General features: G+C 41.7%; 1 protein-coding gene across 4 annotated transcripts in view; it reads left to right on the plus strand.

Annotated features, from left to right (window-relative positions):
- LOC119140878 (polycomb group RING finger protein 3-like) overlaps positions 1-5,096 on the plus strand; it is a 119,822-nt gene extending 114,726 nt beyond the window's left edge. For all 4 annotated transcript variants that reach the window (XM_037372530.1, XM_037372531.1, XM_037372532.1 and 1 more), the window contains one exon: positions 4,479-5,096. In XM_037372530.1, coding sequence (XP_037228427.1) covers positions 4,479-4,526 — 48 coding nt within the window. In that variant the 3' untranslated portion in view covers positions 4,527-5,096. The remainder of the gene's footprint in view (positions 1-4,478) is intronic.
- The last annotated feature ends 20,479 nt before the right edge of the window (positions 5,097-25,575 follow it).

The following is a 25,575-nucleotide window of genomic DNA, read 5'->3' on the forward strand; positions in this document are numbered from 1 at the left end:
TATCATCCGCATAATGTTTCTGCTTTGTAAACCCCCTGCAGTACCTAAGTAAAGGTATATCATTTGTCTCTAAATGTGAAAGCAAACCTCTAAACTGATTCTTCAGTAAGTCAGATGGCAATGAAACATATTATAACTGAAAACCACTTGTTATTTTCTTGTAAATTAGCAATAATCTCAGGCATGCATGCTACAATAGGAGCCATCCTCAGAATGAACTTATTTATCTGACAGTAGCCTACCATCATTCTCCAGGATTTTTATCAACTTTTTTAACAGGCCATAATGGAGAATTATATTGTTAGGCCCCTGAGGGCACTAATAGGTCTTAACAGCCCTGACCAGCTTTACTTGGGGCCTCTACATCCTCTGCCCAGGAGCCCCAGTTCAGCTCAGACCTGGGCCTTCAGTCCCTGCCTGAGCTATGTCATAGGAATACTAGACTCCAGCTCAGCCACAGCTGTGCTTGACCATAGACCCCGCTGATCTGGACCCTGACCTGCAGACTGATTTCCTAGTCTGTCCTTGGCCTTGCCTCATCACTATGGACCTACTTGGTGATCACTGTCTGACTCTGTTTACTCTCATCAGACCTGATCTTGACATTAACCTGCAGATTGACTTCTTGGCTTGATCTTGAACTTGCATCATCATCATGAACTTGACTGATGATCTAGACTCTTAGTTGAACCTGTTTACCATCCCTGGGTCTACCCTGCTCACCTTGCTCGGGTACTGTGAGGTCTCTGGCCAGCAAAGCCCCTGCCCTGCTGGGTTTGTTATTGTATTTGGCTTCTCATTCCTTAGGGAGAAGATGGCCCTCACTGCACCCTGACATATGTGGGTTTATAATTTCCCACAAAACACCTTGTTCTAAATACTCTTTAATGATTTATCCCAGAGCAGTCCTAGAGTTTTTAGGATATGGATATTGTATAAGGGGGGCAAACTGAAAGTCCCACTGTTTCCTCTTGGTCTTTTCTTTTTTTCACACTGTAGGATTGTTTTCTGCCATACTCCTGGGACCTGTTGTTTCCAGAATTCTTTATCTATTTCAGTTAAAATTTGTGCTTGTTCTCTTGAATCTTTATACCAGCCTTTCTCTGCTTCCTGTATTCCTTTATATTTCTACAAAATATCACTATAAAAATTAAGAATCCATGTTCCATTATCCAGTCATAATTCATCCACTGTTCAAGGAACCTGATTCATCCTTATTTCTGCCAGGGATACTACTTGTACCCCATCAGGAAAGGGCAGTCAGTACATGATAGATATCAAGTCCTGCCAGCATTTGAGAAACTCCACATTTGTTCATAAAGCATTCTCCATCTTCTCCTGGCTTAGTGCAGCTAACAGAAGCATCCAACAGATACAGAAGTTTGATACAGTGGTTTCTGGGCTCTGCTTTTAGATCATCTAAATTTTCAGGGAACAGGAACAACTTCTGAGATTGTCAGGGGTCTTTTAGGAACCCCTTGAAGAACTTCAGGGTACCTGATGTTGCTGGGAAAAGATACCTACAGAAGAGTGTGGTTCTAGCAGCAGTTAATAAGCTCTGTCAGATGTTCTTGATCAAAGGGTGCTTTGAGCTTTTGTTCCAGCTGACTCCTGATTTGGAACAGTCAATCACACTTAAAGCAAGTGCTAGGAAGAAGCCTATATAACTGCTGGGCTTAGCACTAATAGGAGTAGTGAGCAGATATAATATTTGTTATAGTATGTAGAAATTGGTTAGACCCTCTGCTGAGGGTAGTTTATATGTGTTCAGCAATGATGTGCTTTGGGTCATGGTCCCTAGCACTAATTAGAGCAACTTTCCCTGGAATCTAAGTGGTCTTGACTAAGACCGAGCTCCAGAGGAAGATGCATCTCTCCAGGCCTTTGGCTGTAGGGAGTACCTAAGGATGGAGTAGGAGGAGATGGTGCCCTTGCCTGAAGATGTGTGTTGGAGGAGAATCTCTGCTGTGAAGTAAAGGAGCTGCAGAGAAGAGGTCAGCAGACTGCATGGTATCAAAGGTGATGAAAAGGAGATTGATAAGATATTTTTCTCGAAGACTGTAGAGATGCAAAAATCTGAATCTGTAGTTGCAATGAGGAAGGGGGCAGCCAGGGCCTGTGTTGAAAGAAAGGAACAAGGTAAATGACAGAATTGCATCCCTGGACTTCAGGAGAGCAAGCTTTGGTCTGTTTGAGCACCTGCTTGGAAGAATTCTGTGTGTTGTGGTTTAATCCCAATAGGCAACTAGGCACCACACAGCCACTTGTTCATTCCCTTCCAGGAAGATGGAAGAGAGAATTGGAACAGTAAAAGTAAGAAAAACTGTGGATTGAGATAGAGTTCAATGGGTAAAGCAAAGCTGTGTATGCAAGCAGAGCAAACTAAGGAATTCATTCATTTCTTCCTGTAGGCAAGCAGCTGTTTAGCCATTTCCAGGAAAGCAGGGGCTTCCTCATGCATAATGATCCAAATATCACCAATCGCCCCCTCCTCCTCCTTTCCCACAGCTTTTATTGAATCCCCTTCCAACTTCTTGTGTACCCCTAGCCTACTTGCTGATGAGGCAGTGTGAGAAAGATAAGGCCTTGATGCTATGCAAGCACTGTTCAGCAATAACTAAAACGTGGATGTGTTATCAACACCATTTTGTTTGCAAATCCAAAAGGTAGCACTATAAGAGCTGCTATGAAGAAAACTAACTCCATCCAGTAGATAATTAGTCACACAGTACAGTTATTTAACATAATTCACTTGTGCACATGTGCTTGTAATTATTGGATTGGAGCAACAGTAGGGAGGCCAACCCCATTTGTCTGCTAAGAAGTAGACTGTCATACTGACATGCTAGTGGCTTTCAGATAGGTGTTTAGGAAGTTCCCTTAGTGGTCCCTTGTCTATTCAGGTGTATATATAATCCTTTAGTTTTCATGTACATGTAGCAGCCATTGCTTTCTTGGATGTGGTCTGAGTTGTGCAGCCCATTATTAATGCTGGTGTTTGCTCATGGCCTTGGCGTTAAGCAGACCCTTGGTGGTCTGTGTTTATCAGGTTCCCCTACAAGGGTTCAACAGGACTGCTAGTTTCAGGAGTTTATTGGTCCTTGGGAGATATTCACACACTAACTTCATGATGTTCATGAAGTTCAACAAGGGAAAGTGCAAAGTCCTGCACCTGGGGAAGAAAAACCCCATGCACCAATATATGCTGGGGGCCACCCAACTGGAAAGCAGCTTGGCAGAAAAGGACATAGGGATCCTGGTGGATACCAGGTTGAACATGAGCTGGCAACGTGCCCTTGCAGCTAAGAAAGCTGATGGTGTCCTGGGATGTATCAGGCAAAGTATTGCCAGCAAGTTGAGGGAGGTGATCCTTCCCTTCTACTCAGCACTGGTGAGGCCACACCTGGAGTCATGTGTCTATTTTTTGGCTCCTCACTACAAGAGAGACATGGATATACTGGAGAGAGTCCAGCACAAGGCCACAAAGATGATTAAGGGACTAGAATATCTCTCCTATGAGGAAAGGCTGAGAGAACTGGGACTGTTTAGCCTAGAGAAGAGAAGGCTCAGAGGGGATCTCATCAATGTATATAAATACCTGAATGGAGGGTGCAAAGAAGACAGAGCCAGGCTCTTTTCATTGGTGCTCAGTGACAGGACAAGAGGCAATGGGCACAAACTGAAACATGGGAGGTCACACCTGAACATAAGGAAACACTTTTTTTTCCTGTGAGGGTGACAGTACTGGAAGGGGCTGTCCAGGGATGTTGTGGAGTCTCCCTCCTTGGAGATATTCAAAAGTCATCTGGACATAGTCCTGGGCAACTGGCTCTAGGTGGCCCTGCTTGAGCAGTGGGGTTGGACAAGATTACCTCCAAAAGTCACTTCCAACCTCAGTCATTCTGTGATTCTCAGCATGTACTTATCCTCTCTTTGTCCTGCTCTTTTCAGGTCACTATTGCTCCATCCATGCACATAAGTACCTGAAAAGCCAATTCACACAAACTCCCGCAGAAGAGGCTTTTATGACCATTCTTTACATTGTGTAAACTTGAACTGAAGAACTCTGTACTGCAGGATGTTGTAGGTGTTAAAAGTTTACATAGCTTTAAAAAAGCAATGGGTAAATTCACAGAAGAATTATTGGGTGAGGACTATTAATTAATACAAAGCTCTACTGGCTTTGGAAATTCCTGAATTGTTTGAGATTGGGGAGCATTCTGGAGACTATTGCTATTTACCTGATCCTATGCCCTTCCCCAAGGGTCTGTGACTGGCTCCTGCTGGGAACAGGTCCTATTCTAGATGGTCATTTCTAGTGTTAGTTAGCTTTTATCAAAATTGGTAAAATTCTGGAACACAGCTACGTTGATAGCCTCTCTAAGCCTTAATTTATGAAACAGATAAGTTTTATTTATAAAGTATATTAATTCATTTTGGTTTTGCTCCTTAACCTGTCTGATGGTTCTGTCTTGCAGAAAGCACCTCTACTGCTACATTACAGACCCAAAATGGACTTACTGTAGGAGAACTTTATTGTCCTTCTGGACAGTTTTTTTTGCAGAGACTATCATCTGGCACCTTAGTGCAGCACTTAACTCTCATGTGACACAAACCAGCAGAATCATTTTGGAACATTGTAGTGCTTCTGTAGCAGGTTGTCCTTCTGAATATTTCTAGGGATGTGCTACATGGATTTTTTTGACAAATATATATATATTTATTTTTGTACAAATGAAATAAATCACAACTCAATAGGATTCTACAAACACTGAGTTTACAAGCAATGAAAACACTTAACGGTTCCATGGAGCTCAGCCTGATTCATCTATTTGTAGTTACACAAAAATAAGTTAAAATGGTGCAGGAAAGATTTAAAATGTTGCTTTTAACACCAAATTACTAAATTTACTTATTTTTGTCTTTAAAATTTTCAACTTGTTTCAGTATGTTTTTCTGAGTTGTTCTTGTTTTATGTAGTATGTCCAATTATGTCAGCTTTAATCAAGCCATTCTATAGAGCATTGAACATACCTAATGGTACAGTGACTGGTGATATTTATTATGCTGCATTAAAAACTTCCTAAAAGCCTGGAGATCCAATTACTTCATTAGTTTTGCACAGTGATTGTTCTTTATTTTTTATTTCAGTAATATTTTAATATCCCTCCTTTGCATGTTGATTTTAAATGAGTTCTATTGACTTTTAAAAATATGCCTTAATATTTTGCCATGGCATAAATTACATCCAATCATAACAAATATTCATAAGTGCTGAACTTGTGAAATTGTTTTAAAGCAAATATGTCATATAATTGGGGCTTGAAAAAATCAGATTTTACTTTAGAGAGTATTTGCTATTTGATTAGCTGTTAAAACTATGGCTGTTGAGCACCTTTTGTTGATGTTGCAAAAGTTTCCATTTCACTAGCTAAAAATTCTTCAGTTAACTGCAAATCAATTCTGTGTTTCTTTTGCTGTTTTCTATGTGAAACCATAGCTGTTTATAGCTCAATTACTAATCTGACCTCAAAGATAAATAGATTACAGGGGCACCGTCTGGCTTTCCCTGATAATTTTGCTTGTGTCAAGCCCTGAGAGATGCAAACTACTGTATGTGTGTCTATGTACAGACATGCACACACCTTAGAGAATCCACCTTCAGTAGTGCTTAGCAGTGTTGACTACACTGATTGAAAGGCTTTTTAAAATAGCTTCATAAAAATGTGGTAGTAGCTGAAAGTGACTTCTGCAAGCTGTATGCTGCACAACACTATATATAGCACGGATGTGAGTGTGTCTGACATGGAGTCTTAAGTAACTGAAAAGATGAGCAGTATTATTGGCAGTTGCTAATAATTTTTAACTCTTTGAGTTTTCCTGTCTGCTAAAAATGGCAGTTATATCAAACACTTTATTCTTTCATAAAATATCAATGGCTAGGAAAATCAGTATGCCTATTAGCACTGTCCTGCTTCTTCCAGCTATGTTCCCGTACTTTGCAAGAAAGCATTGCTTAATGTTACTTGATAAAAGGAGGTTGATCTCATAAGAGGTTTATTCAAGTATTCTAAATCCTACTGCATCTTGAGTTTTCCATGCACCGCATTGCTCTGTACATCTCCCATGCTTTTCTTAATTGAACTTTTCAGTTCTTCTTTACCTAGTTCTGCTGTTGCCAGAGGGAAGCTCTAAGTTCACTTGTTTGTCTTAAGAAATGGGGCCCTTGTTTTCATTTATGGCCATAGATGGTGGATGGTGAAGAAATTGAAAGAAATGCAAAGAGAAAGAAAAAGTCTACTGAACTGTGAGGATGGTCAAGAGAGCCACAATAAGGCCAGTGGAGTACTGCCATCTCTGCAAATGATGATGTGATACCACTACATTTGAACACTTGACTTAGACAGGACTTGTTCACATCAAGGCTTAGAGAATATGCATGTAATGGAATTAGAAGTTTGCTCTGGTTTTGCTTTACTGTTTCTGGACTTGCTTGCCTACAATTTAGCTTTTATCTGTTTTTAGCATTAATAGAAGTGACAGAAGAGGGCAGGTGAGATCTAGTTAGTCTCTATTTTTGTTCAGCTATAGTCTAAGGGTTTAATAAATATATTTATGATTGGTCTATCTCAGTATATTTACACTGTGGAACCTTATTGTAAGATCAGATGTTGATGCAGTCCTGCTGAACTTTATTGGGATTTTAGTGTTTCCCTGTGTAGCTCTACAACTGAAAGAGGTTAGCATTATACAAATGTAAATTCAGGAAGCTCTCTGCCATACAGTTCTAAATCTTGTTCTAACAGTCTATAGTATAGAATATATGTTTTCAAGTACGTAACTACATTTGGAATCACTCAAATTTGTTAGTGATATATCAATATATTTAAATCTGTTTATAATAGGTATGCATCTGTAGCCATTGTTAACACCTATAGCTGGCAATTGCTCATAATCATAACTTCTTTGTAGTGTTTAATTTGATAAAACCTCAGCAGTAATTTTAAAAGCAAAACAAACCACAACCCTATTGTTTGCATCATGTCACAATAGATATCGTCATTACAAAAACCGTTTCCCATCAGGAGGGATGGGATGGGATGGTGTCTGCACCATTTGTTTGCTTTCTAGCTTTATAGAGAGGCTAGACTACAATTGGATTCAAGTCAGAGGCAAGCCTTAGGGTCAAAGTGCTAGTTTACTTCTTTGAAGCTTAAGGAACAGTTGGTTTGATGTCAAGATTATATTGGCTAAAACAATACGGACTTCTCTCTTTAATTTTTTTAAACTTAAATCTGAAAGTTGGGTTCAGTATAGCTATTTCTTAAATCCTAATGAAGTCATGATTAATTTATTTTGATCTTAATGAAAAAAGCATTAATGTGGCTGTAAAAATTACTTCACTTACGCTGGTAAATAATCGTGGTAAAAAGGTATCTTGTAGCATTATCCTCAGCAGCAATGAGACTAAATTATCCCATGTTCCATGTCCTGGTTTTGGCTGTCTGACTGTTGTGGTTTAACCCTGGCCAGCAACCAAGCACCATGCAGCTGCTCACTCGCTGCCCCTTCACCCATAGGGGTGGGGAGGAGAATCGGAAAGGAATGTAAAATTTGAGGATTGAGATAAGAACAATCTAATAATATAAACTGAATTAAAATGAAAGAACAATAACAATAACTAACAGTTATAATGAAAAGATGGGGGGAAAGGATAAAATCCAAAGGGAAAGGGAGAAAGAAAAACAAATGATGCACAGTACAATTGCTCACCACCTGCTGACCAATGCCCAGCCAGTCCCTGATCTGCAGGCCCTGGCTAACCCTCCAAGTTTATATACCAAGCATGACATCCCATGGTATGGGATACCTCTGGCTGGTTCAGGTCAGCTGACCTGGCTGTGTCCCCTCCCAATTTCTTTTGCCCCTCCAGCCTTCTCACTGGCAAGGCCCTGAAACAGAAAAGTCCTTGACTTAGTATAAACATTACCCAGCAACAACTAAAAACACCAGTGCAGTTATCAACACTGTTCTCACATCAGAGCCAAAACACAGCCCTGTACTAACTACTAAGAAGAAAATTAACTCTATTCCAGCCACAACCAGGACACAGAGTCTCACTAAACACAGTTTTTATAAAAAATGGGTAATTCACAGAAAGTATATAATATTCAATTTAAATAAGATTTGAAAGCCTCGAAGAACTAGCTTTATAAAAAATATTTATTAAGCATTCTGTTTTATCATTTTTTGTTTCAAAGGTTCAGATTTTTTTGTAGGCATATAAAACTAGAATGGTTTTACAGCTTCTTCCTATCATATTGGGTTTTAATGGCTTTTATTTGTATGGCTAAAGAGCTTTGCTTGTTCTTTTGTGCAATGGGTCAGAAACATACTTTTATAAGGCATATATTTAAACTATATATGTAGCATCTACTTCTAAATTGAAAAGCAGCATAGATGGGGATTTTCATATATATGTTTACTGGGGTTTGCTTGGGATTTTAATTTGTTGTTTGTTGGGGGCTCTGTTTTTTTTAAGAATGAAGTTTGGAATTTTATGGGCTTGTAAAATCTTTAAGTGCAAGAACTACCCATCAGCAATATTTTAAAATGGATGATCTAGCAAGAAACTTCAATGTGAATCGTGAAAGTAATATGCAAAAGATGCAGCCTATCCAAAATTTATTTGTGCCATTGTTATGTCTGGTATCTTTGTGCGTCATCTAACCTAAGAATATTTATTTTTATTAGTTGTGCAATAATGTACACAACACTGTCACCTCTGGGAATGTGGGACTTAAAAAATGAGACTACATTTATGATGGTACTATTTTTTTCAATAGACTATGAGCCTTTGAAATCTTATCTGGCTCTACTGTTTTAATGGTATAATTAGTCTTAGGGGATTCACTTTTTTTCCTACTGGATGGTAAATGGAACTATACAGCTAGCCTATTTTTCAATTATATGAATCTTACCATTGAGTTAAGTATAATTGGAAAGAGCCAACTAGTCTGTGCAATAACACATTAATCTTAATAAATGCATTTTCTCAGCAGTACTTAAGAAATGTATTTAGTACATAAGGCTGAATTTTACAGAAAAATCTAGTTTCTGTATTTCCTCAGGTAATTGATTCAGTTTGGACATTTCACCGGATATGTTAATACAATCTATGCTTCAGGTTTTCTGCCTGAAATTAATAACAAGAAAAAAATGTCATACATAATAGCATCTTTGCATAAGTTTCACTTAACTATAATTGAGAGGTATTGACTTCTGATGCTTTTAAAGGTGCAGAGAGAGCATTAAGGTGCCTAACATCAGCATGGAAAAATACTTTAATGTCTGCTTTCATCAAAATCTGTAATCATGTATGGACACTCTAGGTACCTGCTTTTTGTGGGAACCCAACAGTCATATTTTTACAATGGAGTTTGATATGTCTATACATAAATTTAAAACTGTTCTGGTTGTTTGAGACACTTGAGTGGATCCTCAAGGCTTCTTGGAAACCTTTTGAAGCCACCATGATCTGCTGAGGGCGGACTGCAAGATGGGCTAAAAGGCCAATTCTGCAAACTCTTACAGTGGTAGCTTTATTACTTAACCTAAATGATTCCACTGAAAGCAGTGGAATTATTCATGTGGAAAAAATTGCTTAAATGTGTGTCTGCAAGATGGAGTCCTAACTTTTGAAGGATGGACTGATGTTTCTGTATCTTTTAACTTAAAAAGCATTGGTTTAATAAAGTTCCTTTATCCAAGTAATTTAATTGGACAAAAAGAGTTTGTTCTTTTTCTGCAACAACATTAAGGTTAAAGGGCAATAAACCAGTACAATCACTGAGCCTTTATCCTCAAAATGTGGCATAATAAAGATACTGAAACTATCACAGTGTAATACCATATTTTTGACTTAGTTTCACTTGAGAGATTACTTTTTTAATACTGTTTTCTGTGTGAATTTTGTACTATTGGTGGCTAGTTTTGGTGTGAAGAAGCCTTTTAGGATTATTGCTTGATGTTCTGATTTTACAATAGTGATGCTTGTATCCAGTGTTTTGCCAAATAATATATGCTTATTAATAAAAGTAAAAAAACTAACTGAAATCCTGCCAGGCTGGTGGTAGTTGTTCCATTCCATCCCCCCACCCCTGTACTATATTATGCGAGCTAGTCCTTTATGTTCTTAAGCAAAACAGAGTCTGACTGGAACAATAATGACATACGTGGTTCTATAATCAATCCTTATTCCCATCTTACTCAGTTGAGATGTTGGCATGGCCCAAAAGAGTACTTTTTGACATATGATGCTGAAATGTCTGTGCCAAATGTGTGGCCGTAATTGCCTATCAGTTAATTAACATGTTGGGGGGACAGGAAGTAGGTACTTTATTATTTTCAGGTATTTGTGAGTATAAATAGAGTAGAATATAGAATAGAACTGCACACAGTATTCAAGGTGAGGCTGCATCAGTGCTGAATACAGTTGGTTAATGACCTCTTTTGGCTGACTGTTTACACTGTGTGTAATGCACCCCAGGATGCGGTTTGCCCTCTTGGCTGCCAGAGCACACTGCTGACTCATATTGAGCCTGCTGTCAACCAGCACCCCCAGATCCCTTTCTGCAGGGCTGCTCTCCAGCCACTCCTCTCCCAATTTATACTTGTGCCTGGCGTTACTCTATCCTAGGTGCAGAATCTGACATTTTGACTTGTTAAATTTCATGCTATTAATGATTTCCCAGTGCTCCAATCTATCTAGGTCCCTCTGCATGGCATCTTGCCCCTCAAGCAAGTCAATAGCACCTCCCAGTTTGATATCATCAGCGAACTTGCTAATGGTGTATTCAACTCCTGCATTCAGATTGTTGATAAATATATTGAACAGAATTGGCCCTAGAATTGAGTCCTGAGGAACACCGCTGGGGACTGGTTGCCAGCCAGATGTAGCCCCATTCAATACAACCCTCTGAATCTTGATGTTCAGCTAGTTCTTCACCCAGTGCACTGCGAACCTGCTTATCTCACGGTTGGACAACTTGTCCAGAAGGATGCTCTGATGGACAGTATCAAAAGCCTTACTGAAAACCCGAAAAGCTATTTTCCCTACCCATGCATGTTACTTTTAAGTTTTGCTCTTATCTAATGATGCTGATGCAGAGGGGTACACTGGACCATGACACTTTTGGACATATGTCAAATTGAAAAGCATACCAACCCGGATTCTGCCTTTTCTCTTTTGAATAGGGAGGGAGAGAGCATAGTTGTCCCTGATGAACTTGGGAGAGGGTGATCTTGCAGTATCTTTCTATAGTACTGTGAATTTACAGGCTATTCTATTGCTCTTTGTATTGAGGAATGCAGAAGGGTTCTTTTCCTGCTAATAAGTTAGGAATTGTCAAGAGTTTTTGATTGCTTCAAAGTCAGAGCTTTGTTCTTACACACAGTTCTCACACCAATAATAGCCACGTATAATCATCCCAAGGAGATGCCACAGATTGCCACTGATTGGTTCATTGAAATACTGACATGAGATCTAACAGAGGAAGGCCACTGTATTTATAAATATTCATTTAAAGTGGATAACCATTAGCACTAATTCTACTGTCAGATCAAACAATGCAAATTGTAAATCTTACATGTTCTCATTATTAGTGGTTCTGACATTTCCCCTGTCCTTTCTACTGTTGTTTATCTGTCTGAATTAGTTGGGCACAATTCTGGTTCAGCTTGCTTTTTCCCACTGTGCTTTTTTTAGTGAATTTCAAGAATTCAGAAAAAAATAATGCTAGAAATGTTCTGTTTTGTAGTAGTATAATTATATATTTTATTTTATCCATCTCCTGTATGATGCTGAGACTATAACAAATTCTATCTGTGACCCAACATGTTCGGATAGAAGAATGTAATGATATACAGTGTGTATGTGTATTGTCTCTGGTTGAGCCCCATAGCAGCCCTCACAGTGCTGTGCTTTGTATTGGTAGCTAGAAAGGTGGTGCTAACACACCAGTGTTTTGACTACTGCTGAGCAGTGCTCACACAGCATCCAGGCTCTCTCTCCAACCTCACCACCACCACCACCTCACCAGTAGGCTGGGAGTGGGCAAGATCTTGGGAGGAGATGTAGCCAGGACAGCTGATACAAAGTGGCCAATGGGATATTCTATACCATATGACGTTGTGCTCAGATATAAAAGCTAAGAGAAAGGAGGAGGAAGTGGGGACATCATTACTTTTTTACAACATTTGTCTTCCAGAGCAGCCACTACATGTACCGAAGCCCTGCTTCCTGGGTCAGTGGCCAAACATCACCTGCTGATGGAAAGTAGAGAATAACATCTTTTGTTTTCCTTTGCTTCCACACATGCAACTTCTGCTATTGCTTCATTAAACTGCCTTTTTTCTTGACCCACAAGGGGGTTTCCCATCTTATTTTCTCCCTCCTCCCCGCACTTTGCTGAGTAGAGTGATAGAGCAGCTTGGTGGGCACCTGGCATCCAGCCAAGTCAACCCACCACAGTAAGCCATGAATTCTTAATTGGCATATGCTTCACAGAATGGTTGAGGTTGGAAGAAACAGCTGGAGATCTTCTATTCCAATCCCCTGTTCAAAGCACAGTCATCTAGAGGAGGTTTCTCAGAGCCATGTCTAGTCAGGTTTTGAATATCTCCAAGACTGGAGACTCCAAAACCTCTCTGGGCAAACTGTTCCAGTGTTCAATCACCCTCTGTTAAAGAAAATGTATTTTGAATTAGTAAATGTAAAGTGCTGAAGCTGCTAAATGGTAGAACCAGGCCTCATCCCTTGTATAGCCCTAATCCAAGGCTGGTTTAAAACTTTGTCAAGTTAATCAGTAGGAGAATAGAAAACAATATATGATCAATCTGTGTACACACGTGCTCTCAGAAACGCAGGGTTTTTTAGAAAAAATAGTATATCTGAACAGGAATTGCTTGTTCAAAGACTAAGTGTGCTTGAAGGATTGTGTGAGTTAAAGCAGACAGAAAGAAGATCGCGATCCGAGGAGGACCTTGGAACCGAGGCAGAGACTGGAATTGAATAGATGAATCAACTGGGACAGGGTCAGGTGATGGATTCACAGAACTGACAAGACCAAAGGAAACTTCTAAAAACTTCGGACATTGACTAACGATTTTATAAGTGTATATAAGCTGTGCTGTATCCCTTTGTTCTCTGCCACTCACTGAGGTGGTGGCCCAACTGAGCTGTGATTAAAGCAAGCCTAGTGGTACCCACATCTGTGTGAATTTTTCCTTTAACAGATGGCGACCCAGATGGGACACTAGGATGCAAGAGAAAGGAGTCAGGAATCTCTTCTGGACATACCCGTTACCAACGCTCTACTGCTGGCAACTAGGTGAGATCAACTGATGAGACTTGGACACGGGTAATTCCAGACACAGACCTGAAAGTACTCTTGTGTTTAAATTTGCATACTGGTGAGTAAGTTAAGAAATTTGATAAGAATGGAAAGTACACCCAGCGTTGAAAGGGGGACACCCCTTGCTGAGGTTTTAGAGAATTGGAAAAAGATATCTCTGGCACAGGCTTTGCAGGAACGAAAATTGATTATTTTGTGCCAGGAGGAATGGCCATTTCTGACTCATACTAGAGGAGGAGGACCAATGGATGTGTAGCCTCCTAAAGGAACTTTTAAGCCTCATAAACAGTAACTTTTGAGAATTATTTTAGAAGACTCTGGTGGCCAGGATATTGATTATTGTTATGTATGGTATAAGTGGGCACAGCAAAGACGTAAATCACCTAAAACAAAGGTAAGCTTACTTCCCTCCACCCCAGAGGCAGAGGAAACTAACCTTCCCACTGCAGGACTGTATCCTTTGAGGCTGGAATACATTCCTAACCCTAGAGCAGGATCCAGAGCTCCTCCAGAGGGTCAGTCACTGCGGTAATGAGAGATGAACCCTGGAAACAGGGAGGTTTGGTTGCTTGGCAGAGTAAAATGCTGAGATTGAGAGATGATGCTGAAAGATGTGCACAAATGTTATCTAGAATTTTTACAGATTATACTCCCAGCTGGAATGATATGAAACCTCTACTGAGAGAATTATTCCAAATGGAAGAGAGGGAAAGAATTTTTCAAAAAGATAGAAAAATTGCTCAAAGAAGACAAGGACTTAATCCTTGGCCTGAACAAGATCCTAATTGACAGTCTCAATTAAATTCTAATACTTTAGTATGTTTTCATTGTGGAGATTCAGGACATATGCAATGGGAATGCCCACTTTGCTCAACAGTCTCAGAACAAGGATCGACACCCCCACATCATCCACATCCTCATTCACAATAGACTGCGGCGAATGAAGAGACGGGACGCAGCTTGATGCAAGCAAATGTCGATTTATTGTACAGAAGCACGAGGTTTTATACACTTTCAGAAGCTGCGCGTTTTAAACAGATTGGTTCTTGAAGCTAAGCCTTGCATACTAGGCAATCCCTGATTGGTGGTTAACTACCAGCAACTAACCACAAGGTGTTACCTTTCCTTGGCACCAACCTTGGCGCCATCCGTCTCCCACTCCCCTGTGCTCTGTAAACATGCCCCATCATGTTAATTGTTGTCTAGACAAGCTCGAGCACATTCCCCTCAGCTGATTGCCACGCATGGTCCTAGTTTCCAGCCGCTCCTGCATCTCCCCCTTCCTGTTGCACAAAAGAACCCCTGAAACCGAGCAAAAAAAAGGCACAAGTAATAGAACAAATAAAAAACCAACTAAGACATATTATCAATGTCAAAATAACCCACTGTCTTTGTTTCGTATAATTTTACAATTTCCCCTTTTTGTTTTTGAACAGCTAGTACCAGGTTTGCCATGTTCTGCAGGGCCCTTGCAAACATGACAGCAACCAAGGCAACAGCAAAAAACAATACTGCCAATTGAGTGAATGGATGCCAAAAAAGGCTGAAATTTTCTCAGATTTTGATAACATGTTGCTGCAATGGGGCGCCTAAAATCCACGCAGCACATACCATCAAAATCCTCTCAGCCATGTCCCTGAACCAACAACAAAAAGCAGTGGCAATTTTGACTCACATTCTGAACTGCCTACCAAACAAGGTGATTTAACTCTTTAATGCTTTCCCTGCTGTTACTCTGGATAAGAGAAGAACTGCTGCAATACGTTCCCATCATAGCCTCCTACTACATTAGCATCTACAGAAAGACAATTATTGACAAAGTGTAAACAATATCATCTTCTTTTGGATTAACATTATACATAGGTGGAAGGGCACACCAAACAAGAATTGGTTCAGTCAAAAAGTTCAAAACATCACATGCCTTCTCTGAACATACCTCTGGGGTCATTCCCTTCATTCCCTCTCTTTTTTATGCAAAGAGAAACACTTTTACCATAACAGAGAAGCCCCTATTTACATCTGAGCCCGGACACAAACCAAACCGCAGCTGTATGCTCCACCAGGCTCAGGGCAGAAATCATTCATGTAGTTACATAGCTATGTATCTCTACAAGTATGCAGACACCTATTAAACACTAGATAACCATGTTTATCTTTCCTATTCTCCTTCACAATACCCAGCTGTTCTCTCATCTCTTGTTAGGTCAAATATTCTCCAGTTTCCTCTCCTATATCTCTCTTCAGACATTCTCTATCCTCCTCTTTTTTGCTTGTTAATTGCGACAAGGCAAAGGTTGTGTGTAGCTGGGTGACCATGACCTGATTTATGTTACAATCAACTAAATACTGAATACAGGAAAGAAAAAAAATGTATGGGAGACATAAGGCAAACATCAATAAGGTGGTTAAAGATAATTATAATAAATCCTGTAATACTTTTGAGTCATGGCCCAAAGTTTCCCAGCCGTGAGAAGAGACCAAAGGCATCCCGCCCCTGGCTCTGTTGCAGATCTTTGTTTTAAGGCTTTTGAGTTTTGTATACTTTTGTAAATTAATTCACAGTGGTCACTCAGATTCACGTAACACATCCTATCAAAGTCTTCACACTTGTGTCCCTGTGCTAATAATAAAAATCAAAAGCAACTCGGTTCTGTAGCAACATAACATCTGTTAATAAGCCAGAAAAAAAAAAGAATAGTATTTGTAGTATTACTTTGTTTAGCAAGCTAGCAGCCTAATTTACTAAGCAAGTTAAGAGCGTGTACTATTCTTACAGAAGAGATTAGAGAAGCAAAAATCTGTTATGCTGCATTCCAGAACTCAGCCTGAGAATTACAGTCTGCTGTGAGTTCTGCGTTACAATCACTTGACACATGTTGGGGTTGCGATTGTGAAAGTCGCCCGTTTACAATTTTCATTGACATTATCACAGCTAGTTGTTTTAAAAGCAACCCTTGAGCTTCCTGATGTTCGACTTGTTGCAAAATATTCTGAAGCCAATCAATAAAGTTAGCATTAAAGTTAGTGACTCTCTAGGACCCGGCAAGACTGTGGCAAGACTCCCGCATCCGGACTGCCTTAATAGCCATCTCATTCATTTACAAACAGTTGTCCCTGGGATACCTTGCCTGAGTCACAGAATCGGCACAGTTAATTGCTCCAGCCAACTGCTCATAGTTAACAGCAATTCCCCGATTAAGGTTTTCAGTCAAGGCCACTACACATAGCTCACAAAAATCAAATAGCCACATCATATACTGTATCAGTTAGTACCATACAAAGCAATAACTTCCAATCATGCAGTGTGAGTGTATAAGGCTCTGCCATCACTTCAAGAAGGGACATAGCAAATGTATTATGAATCCTCCCTTCCCGCACTGCTTTGCTTAACTCTTTAACAGCCTCGTATTGCACAGGCTGCCACTCTGCAGGTTGATTTGTCTGACAAAATACTGAACATGCCCTAGCGACTCCCAAAACCCATCACTTAAGTGTTTCCCACTTGCATTCCTGCCACCAATCCCTCAGACCCCCTTTCACCCTCCCCAAAAATACAATCAATGCATCAGGAGAGACAAGGGGGTGGGGGAAAGGTCTAGCTCCTTTTCCAGATCTATAGGACCTGGATCAAAAGGTTTATCAGTGTCAATGGAATCATTGTCCGAGTTGTCCTGTTCCCGTGCTTGGTCCTGTGTTGTGAGGGTCGCTGCAGTCAGTGACAGAAGCTTTGGGGGCAGAGGAGGTGTGGACGGAATCGCCATCACTGACGGTGTCTTGAGAAGAGTCGCACTGTCGGTGGAATTTACAGCTTCCTCTGGTTTAGCACCGTTAGTAGAATTAGTCCACACTTGGCAAAGAGGAGTCAGAATTTGCCACCATGATGTTAAATGCATTCCCGACACGGAGTCCCCCTCCGCGGCAGCATCATACAATTGGCTGCTGTATGTACACACTTTCATTCTTTCAAAGTCTCTAAAGTTTCTTGGCTGCTCACCTGTCTCAATGAATACAGGTGTTATCCTCGGGGTTTAGGTTGTCTGCCTGGTCCAGACAGCAAGACGATCGTTCAGCCAAGCCGTCTCCTCCGGAACGCAGCCCTCTTCCACGAGCTGTCTTTTTTCCGTCCTTATTCTTCCAAGGCTTTGGAACACCACCATAGGGGTCACCATTTGAGGAGATTGAGGCACGGACTCCCTGATCTGACTAGAAGACCCTTCATGAGTCCATATACGTCTCTTTCTGGGGACGAAGCCTGATTCCCCATTACGGATTTCCCACAGCTCACCCCTCAACTCCGGAGGGATTTCAGGCCGGCTCCTGCTTCCTTTCAGCAGATCATTCAAAGTTCTGTGGGATTCGCTGCATGTCGCTCATACAGGCGATTCGAGAGCCCTTCACGTTAGATCCTTAAACGCATCACGTCGGGGTCACCAATTTGCGGCGAATGAAGAGAAGGGACGCAGCTTGATGCAAGCAAATGTCAATTTATTGTACAGAAGCACGAGGTTTTATACACTTTCAGAAGCTGCGCGTTTTAAACAGATTGGTTCTTGAAGCTAAGCCTTGCATACTAGGCAATCCCTGATTGGTGGTTAACTGCCAGCAATTAACAGCAAGGTGTTACCTTTCCTTGGCGCCAACCTTGGCGCCATCCGTCTCCCACTCCCCTGTGCTCTGTAAACATGCCTCATCATGTTAATTGTTGTCTAGACAAGCTCGAGCACATTCCCCTCAGCTAACTGATTGCCACGCGTGGTCCTAATTTCCAGCCCGCTCCTGCAATAGACGAATAAGATTATCGAGGAACTGCTGAGAGATGAATCTGGAAGGAATAGAGGTAAATGAGTACGGACAAATTACTGCAAAGGTAAATGGAATTCTTTCTGTTTTTTTTAGTAGATATTGGAGCAACATTATCATTGTTGATTTATGAGATACCTCAATTATCAGAAAAAAAAGTTATTGTTAAAGGGGTAGTAGGCAAGGAGGTGAAATACCTTTCTACACCCCTTCCAAGTGTTTTAGCTGGAAAAATTGCATGGGGAAGATTCGTAATTTCTCCTAATTCCTCTATATCATTATTAGGGAGATATCTTTTGCAGGAATTTGGTACTCAGGTATCTCTAGTGCCTGACGGGATTTGGTTAATCCTTATGGGTTCTGAAATTGTGCATGTTTTAAAAAATGAAGAACCTAATTTTGAAATAACTTTGGGATTGGAAGCAGTTCCCTGAGAATTGTGGAGTACCTCAAGTGAGGATGTAAGATTATTGCTATTGGCAGAGCCGGTGGTAATAAAACAAAGGGAGAGACTCCCTCCTCTATTAAACAATATCCTATTGTTGCTGAAGCAGTCCCAAGCATTGAAAAAACAACTTGAATTTTTCCTGAAAAAAAAAAGGAATTCTCAGAGAATGCCAAAGCCCTTATAATACCCCAATTTTACCTGTAAGCAAGCACAGAATAGATAAAGATGGGAATCCAGAGTACAGATTTGTTCAGGATCTCCGTGCAGTAAATGAGCATGTTATCTCACCTCACCCGATAGTTCCAGAGCCTAATTTAATACTTACTCAGATACCACCATGGGCAAACTATTCTAATGATCTTAAAGACTTAAATTTTCCAGGAAATTCTACTTTGTTTCAGTATGTGGATGATCTTTTTAGCTAGTCATACAGAAGAAGACATACCTGTGTATACTACTTGCAAAAAAGGGACACTGTGCATCTCTATCCAAATTACAACTTTGTCTACAACAGCTTATTATTCTTGTACTCTAGATCCAGTAATTAAAGGAACTCCCCTTTGTATATGGGCTATAGCAACTGCTGCTGAGTTAGTGGAAAGAGCTCAGACTACTGTCCTGGGACACCCCCTGACAGTATGTGTACCCCATGAAGTGGAAATACTTTTGAAACAATATGCAGAAAAAGTGCTTTCTCCACAAAGGGCACATCGATATGAAGTAGTGCTTTTACCTGCAGACAATGTGAAACTTGAAAGATGTAATAACCTTAATCCAGCTACCTTAATGCCACTACCTACAGAGGGAGAAAAAGATGATCACAATTGTGAACAAGTAGTAACCACAACAAGTAAGCTGTGAGACGATTTAACAGATGAACCTTTAGATAAACCAGGTTTGAATCTTTACAGATGGATCATCATACTATGAAGACGGCTGGTGCTGCACTGGATATGCAGTTACCGCAGAGACTCAAGTTTTATTGGCCAGACCTTTATCTCCCAATCTAGGTGCACAAGTTGCAGAAATTTTTGCTCTCACTGAGGCTGCAAAATATGCACTTGGACTGCGAGTTAACCTTTACATGGACTCTAAATATGCATTTGGAGTTTGTCACGCTACAGGCATGCTATGGAAAGAGCGTGGGTTTCTTACCTCCTCAGGTAAGACCACAGCACATGGAACTTTAATTAAAGGATCGTTAGAGGCAATACAACAGCCCATGGAATTGGCAGTAATTTATGTAAAGTCTCATACCAACCACTGAGACAGTGTATCTCAAGGAAATGCCTTGTTTGATCAAGCAGCAAAAGCTGCTGCACAGCAAGTGATTTGAACAATGACTGATTCTGACTGAACAGGATAAGGCTGAACTACCAGTTGTAACTCATCTCCATGAAGACCTACCTGAAGAAGAAAGACAAACCTGGGAGAAACTGGGAGCACAATAATGTGATGAACAGTAACTATTAGGAAGTAAACCACTACTTCCAAAGAGGTATTTATTACCTATCACTCACTGGCAGCATGACAGATCTCAGAGGACCAGAAAGTATTGCTTTCAAAATCCAGCAGTTGTGGGCAGCGCCTGGAATTTATGCAACAGCCAAAAGAATTTGTGAGAACTGTTGACTATGTAAAGAATATGCCTCTTTAAGAATGAAGACACTGCTGGGAAAGCGACATCCAGTGACATATCCTTTTCAAAAGCTTCAGACTGATCATGCCGAAATGCCTAAAGTAATGGGGTTCACATACCTCCTTGTTATTGTTGATCAATTGTCAGGGTGAGCGGAAGCTTTCCCTTCTCAGAAAAATGACTCAAAAGTAGTTGTTAAAGCTCTCTTGAAGGAAATTATTCCTAGATATGGCATTCCAGAGGTAACTGGAACCAGCGCCTCGTTCTCGACCTGCCCCCGCCAGGGGGCGCCTCTCGCCTACAAACCGCGCCGCGTTCTCCTCCTCCTTCTTCTCCGCCGGGCAAGCTCAGTCGGCAGCCTCTGCACTGCGAGGTCCAGCCAACTCGGGCGAATCGCCAGAGCCCCGGCGCGGCAAAGTCCCTTCAGTCCCTTCTGGCCACCCTGTCCGGACTGCGCGGCCGGGCTGAGGAGGGGGGCGGCGGCATCAGCGAGGGGGGCGGCTCCCCCGTCTCTCCCTCCCTCCCTCCAGCTCCCAGGCAGGACAAGCAAGCCAGCACCAGTGGGAAGCGCGCACACCATCATGTCAAAAAAAAGAACAATTGACTCCGAGTGAGGGGTGTTCCAAGAAAAGTGGACTTCTGATTATTTTTTCACCGGAGTACAAAGAGCGAGCTGTTTGTCTGATATGCCAGAATTCAGTGTCTGTGTCAAAGGAATACAATTTGCGTTGACACTATGAAACTCAACATAAAGGTAAATATGATTCTTTGGTCGGACAAGTGAGAAAAGATAAAATATTAAGACTGAAACATGGATTGACAACTCAGCAAAGTACGTTTGTGAAGCAAAAGCAGCTCAATATGTCATCACTTCGAGCAAGCTATCAAGTTGCCAAGCTCGTAGCGCGCACTGGCAGAGCATTCACAGAGGGAGAATTTGTTAAAGAATGCCTCCTTTCTGTGGCCAAAGAGATGTGTCCAGAGAAGGCGAATTTATTTAGTATAGTGAGTATTTCAGGACCTACAATTACACGAAGGACTGAAGAAATGGGGGGAAATTTGAATCTGCAGTTGCAAAACTCCTCAAAAAAACTTTGCTATTTCTCATTGGCACTCGACGAAAGCAATGATGTTTGTGATTCTGCACAACTTCTAATTTTCATTCGTGGGACAAATGATTCTTTCGAAGTCACAAAGGAGCTTGCTGCACTGAAAAGCACCAAAGGAACAACTACAGGAGAGGATATCTCTGAGAAAGTTTGCCAAACTATGAATGATTTGGAGCTGGACTGGGGTAAACTATTCAATGTGACAAATGATGGTGCTTCTAGCATGGACGGCTCCATGAAAGGAGTGGTTGCACACATTAACAAAGAGATGGACAAACGCAGCCATTCACATCCAATAGCCATACACCGCATCATCCACCAACAAGCCCTGTGTTGTAAATCACTGAAGCTGGACTCTGTCATGAAAATTGTGCTTTCTTGTGTTAACTTCATTAGAGCTCCTGCACTAAAACACAGACAGTGTCAGGAATTTCTGTCTGAGCTAAATGTTGCCTATGAAGATATTCTGTACCACACAGAAGTCCGTTGGCTGAGTCGAGGGACAGTTTTGAAATGATTTTATGACTTATTTCCACAGGTTTATGATTTTGTGCTTTCTAAAAACAAAGAAGTACCAGAGATCAAAGATGCAGAATTTGCCACCAAGGTGTTAAATGCATTCCCGTTGCGGAGTCCCCCTCCATGGCAGCATCATACAATCGTCTGCTGACCGCTTTAATTTCTTTCAAAGTTTCTAAAATCAACCACATTGCAGAGAATTTAGCACTTTCTTTAGAGCCTGAACTAATGTCCTCCCACAGTGCCACGCCAATCTTTTCCCAAGTGGCTAGTTCAAAGGCTGCTCTCACTGAAAGGATTAATCCATGCTGCCGAGCCCATGACAGCAACCTCTTCAGGCCTCCCTCATCATAAGATAACTCTCTCTTAGAGAGGATATGTTGGAGCTTAACTACTGCCACTTCTTCTTTGCTTAGTGTGGACCCCATCTCCTCCCCGACCGCTCACCTGATCAGGGCGAGATTCCAAGGGTTGCGCTCAAGCGTCTTCCCAGGCACCAGGGTAGCGCCTGCTACGGCCGGCTTCTTCCGCCCCCTCTGAGCCGTCTCTTCGCTCCAGGAAGCATGGACGAGAGGGTCCCTGTTTGAGTGCCACTTGTTGATGTGGAAGGTTCGAACACAACTTATACGACCAATGTGATCAAGTTAGTGCCACTTTATTAAGGGATACACAGCAATGTATACACTAGCACAAACACACACATTGCTTCTAGATTGCTAATAGGCTAAAGCTGCTTGTCTATTCACTCTCCTGCACTCTATGATTGGTCACGGCGTGGTATCCATGCTCCTCGCCTACATTCTGTTTTGACATTCTATTTTCTTATTTTTCAGTCCAACTCCTTTATCTCTTTCCCACGTACGCAGTTCCTTAATAGTCCAACTTTCTTATCTCTCTGCCAGTACACAATTTCTTTGTCTCCCTTGGCCTTGCATATGTCCTTCACAACAGCTGCAGCTTGTTACAGCTTCTGCCTACTTGGCCTGCTATTACAACAAAGTTACTTGGTCTGGATTGCTTATAATATGCCCATTGTCTTCTAGCCACTCCACATAAGTCCATGCCTGAGCAGGCACTCTCGGAGTGTCTGTGGCCATGGTTATGTCTGTGCTGCAGAAGGTATGCTTCTGAAGGAATTGTGGCCCAAGGACAAGTTCATGTTGGAGAAGGCACACCTTGAAGCATCAGTGGCTGTACATGAGTTCATGCTGGAGCACCGCAAAGTGTGTGGTCATGAATAAGCCCACGACAGAGCAGGTACAGCCCTGGAGGGATTGTGGCCAGGGATAAGGCCATGATAGAGCTGATTTACTTCTGAAGGGACTGTGTCTGTGTGTAAGGCCACGCTAGAGCAGGTAGGTCTATGGTCATGGCCCATGGATAAGGCCACGTTGGAACAGGTTTACCTCAAAATGACTGTGACTGTGGATGAATCTGTGCCGCAGCAGGGATAACCCTGGAGAGACTGTGGCTCGTAGCTGAGGCTCCACTTGGAGCAGGTACAACCCTAAGGGACAGCAGTCTGGGGATAAGTCCAAGCCAGAGCAGGGGCAAGGGGAGGAGTTCATTGCAATGTTAAACCCTATGGGCTGGTCCAAAGGGTCCAGAGGTGGAGATTGTAATAGATATACCTTTAAATTGTGGTAACCCATGATTTGAGTTTCATGTTGTAGGAATGACTGTAGCAGCAACCACCTGAACCATTGGAGGACAAGCCTTACAAGAAGCAGTGACCTGACCTGAGCCGGCTTTGATGCCCGATAACCCCATACAACACACAACCTCTCATCTCCTGAGTGACCACCATAAGACATTGTGTTCATAGGCTAAATGAACTCAATGGATATTTTATGGACATTTTGTGGACATTTTATAGACATTTTTACAAGGGTGTGCATAGACTAGGGGAATGATATCAGTGTATTATATCAAAGGATGGGAAGGGTGATGGTGGTTAATGAGGTTGTATTGGAAAGTGTGGCATGACATAAATGGTATGGATAAGGACTGGATAGTGTCCTGGTTTCAGCTGCGATAGATTTAGTTTTCTTCTTAGTAGCTAGTACAGTGCTGTGCTTTGGATTTGGTGTGAGAACAATGTTGATAGGACACTGAGGTTATTAGTTGTTGCTGGGTGATTTTTTTACTAAGTCAAGGACTTTTCAGTTCCTTGGGCCCTGCCAGCCAGAGGGCTGGAGAGGCACAGGAAATTGGGAGGGGACACAGCCAGGGCAGGTGATCCAAACTAGCCAAAGGGATATTCCATACCATATGACATCATTAACTCTATCCCAGCTGAAACCAGGACACAATCAGTGCTAATAATAGCATAAATGGGAACAACCAATAGAGAGTTTGATCAGGTCCTGATCACAAGTGGTGTTCCCCAGGGCTCAGTATTGGGGCCAGTTCTGTTTAATATCTTTATCAGTGCCTGGGCGAAGGGATCAAGTGCACCCTCAGTAACTTTGCAGATGACACCATACTGGGCAGGAGTGTTGATCTGCTTGAGGGTAGATTGGCTCTACAGAGGGATCTGGACCGGCTGGATCAATGGGCCGAGGCCAACTGTATGAAGTTCAACAAGGCTTAGTGCCAGGTCCTCCACTTGGGTCACAACAACTTCATGCAATGCTACAAGCTTGGGGAAGGATGGCTGGAAAGCTGCCTGGCAGAAAAGGACCTGGGGGTGCTGGTTGACAGCCAGCTGAATATGAGCCAGCAGTGTGCCCAGGTGGCCAAGAAGGCCAATAGCATCCTGGCTTGTATTCGGGCATAGTGTGACTGGCAGGACTAGGGAAGTGATTGTCCCCTTGTACTCAGCACTGGTGAGGCCGCACCTCAAATACAGTGTTCAGTTTTGGGCCCCTCACTACAAGAAAGACATTGAGGTGCTGCAGCGTGTCCAAAGAAGAGCAATGAAGCTGGTGAAGGGCCTAGACAACAAGTCTTATGAGGAGCGGCTGAGAGAACTGGGCTTGCTTAGTCTGGAGAAAAGAAGGCTGAGGGGAAGACCTTATCACTTTCTACAACTACCTGAAAGGAGGTTGTGGCAAGGTGGGACTTCATCTCTTCTCCCAAGTAACAAGTGATTGGAGGAGAGGAAATGGCCTCAAGTTGCAATAGGGGAGGTTTAGATTGGATATAAGGAAAAATTTCTTCACCAAAAGGGTGGTCAAGCATTGGAACAGGCTTCCCAGGGAAGTGGTTGAGCCACCATCCCTGGAGGTATTTAAAAAACATGTAGACATGGTACTTAGGGATATGGTTTAGTGGTGGACTTGGCAGTGCTTGGTTTATGGTTGGATTCAATGACCTTAAAGGTCTTTTCCAACCTAAATGTTTCTATCATTCTGTGATCCAGGTTACAAACTGCCAGGCTTAAAATGCAATTCTTACAGCACAGCTTATAAAGTGACTTGTATTCAGTATAGCAGGAGATCACTGATGTATTTTCTGTGCAAAGTGCTGCTGAAGAAGGAAGTATCTGCACCCAAAGTAGGGTGCATGTATTAAAGCTAATAGTCTTTCTGGCCATGTCACAGCCTTCTGTTGTATTTGAACAGTTGAGCTACTGAAGTATTTCTAAATAATAATACAATTTCTGTTTGTCCTTGGGTGATCAGATTTACAGTGTCATCTTGA

Source organism: Falco rusticolus, chromosome W (assembly GCF_015220075.1).
Source record: "Falco rusticolus isolate bFalRus1 chromosome W, bFalRus1.pri, whole genome shotgun sequence".
In the NCBI taxonomy this organism is placed as follows: Eukaryota; Metazoa; Chordata; class Aves; order Falconiformes; family Falconidae; genus Falco; species Falco rusticolus.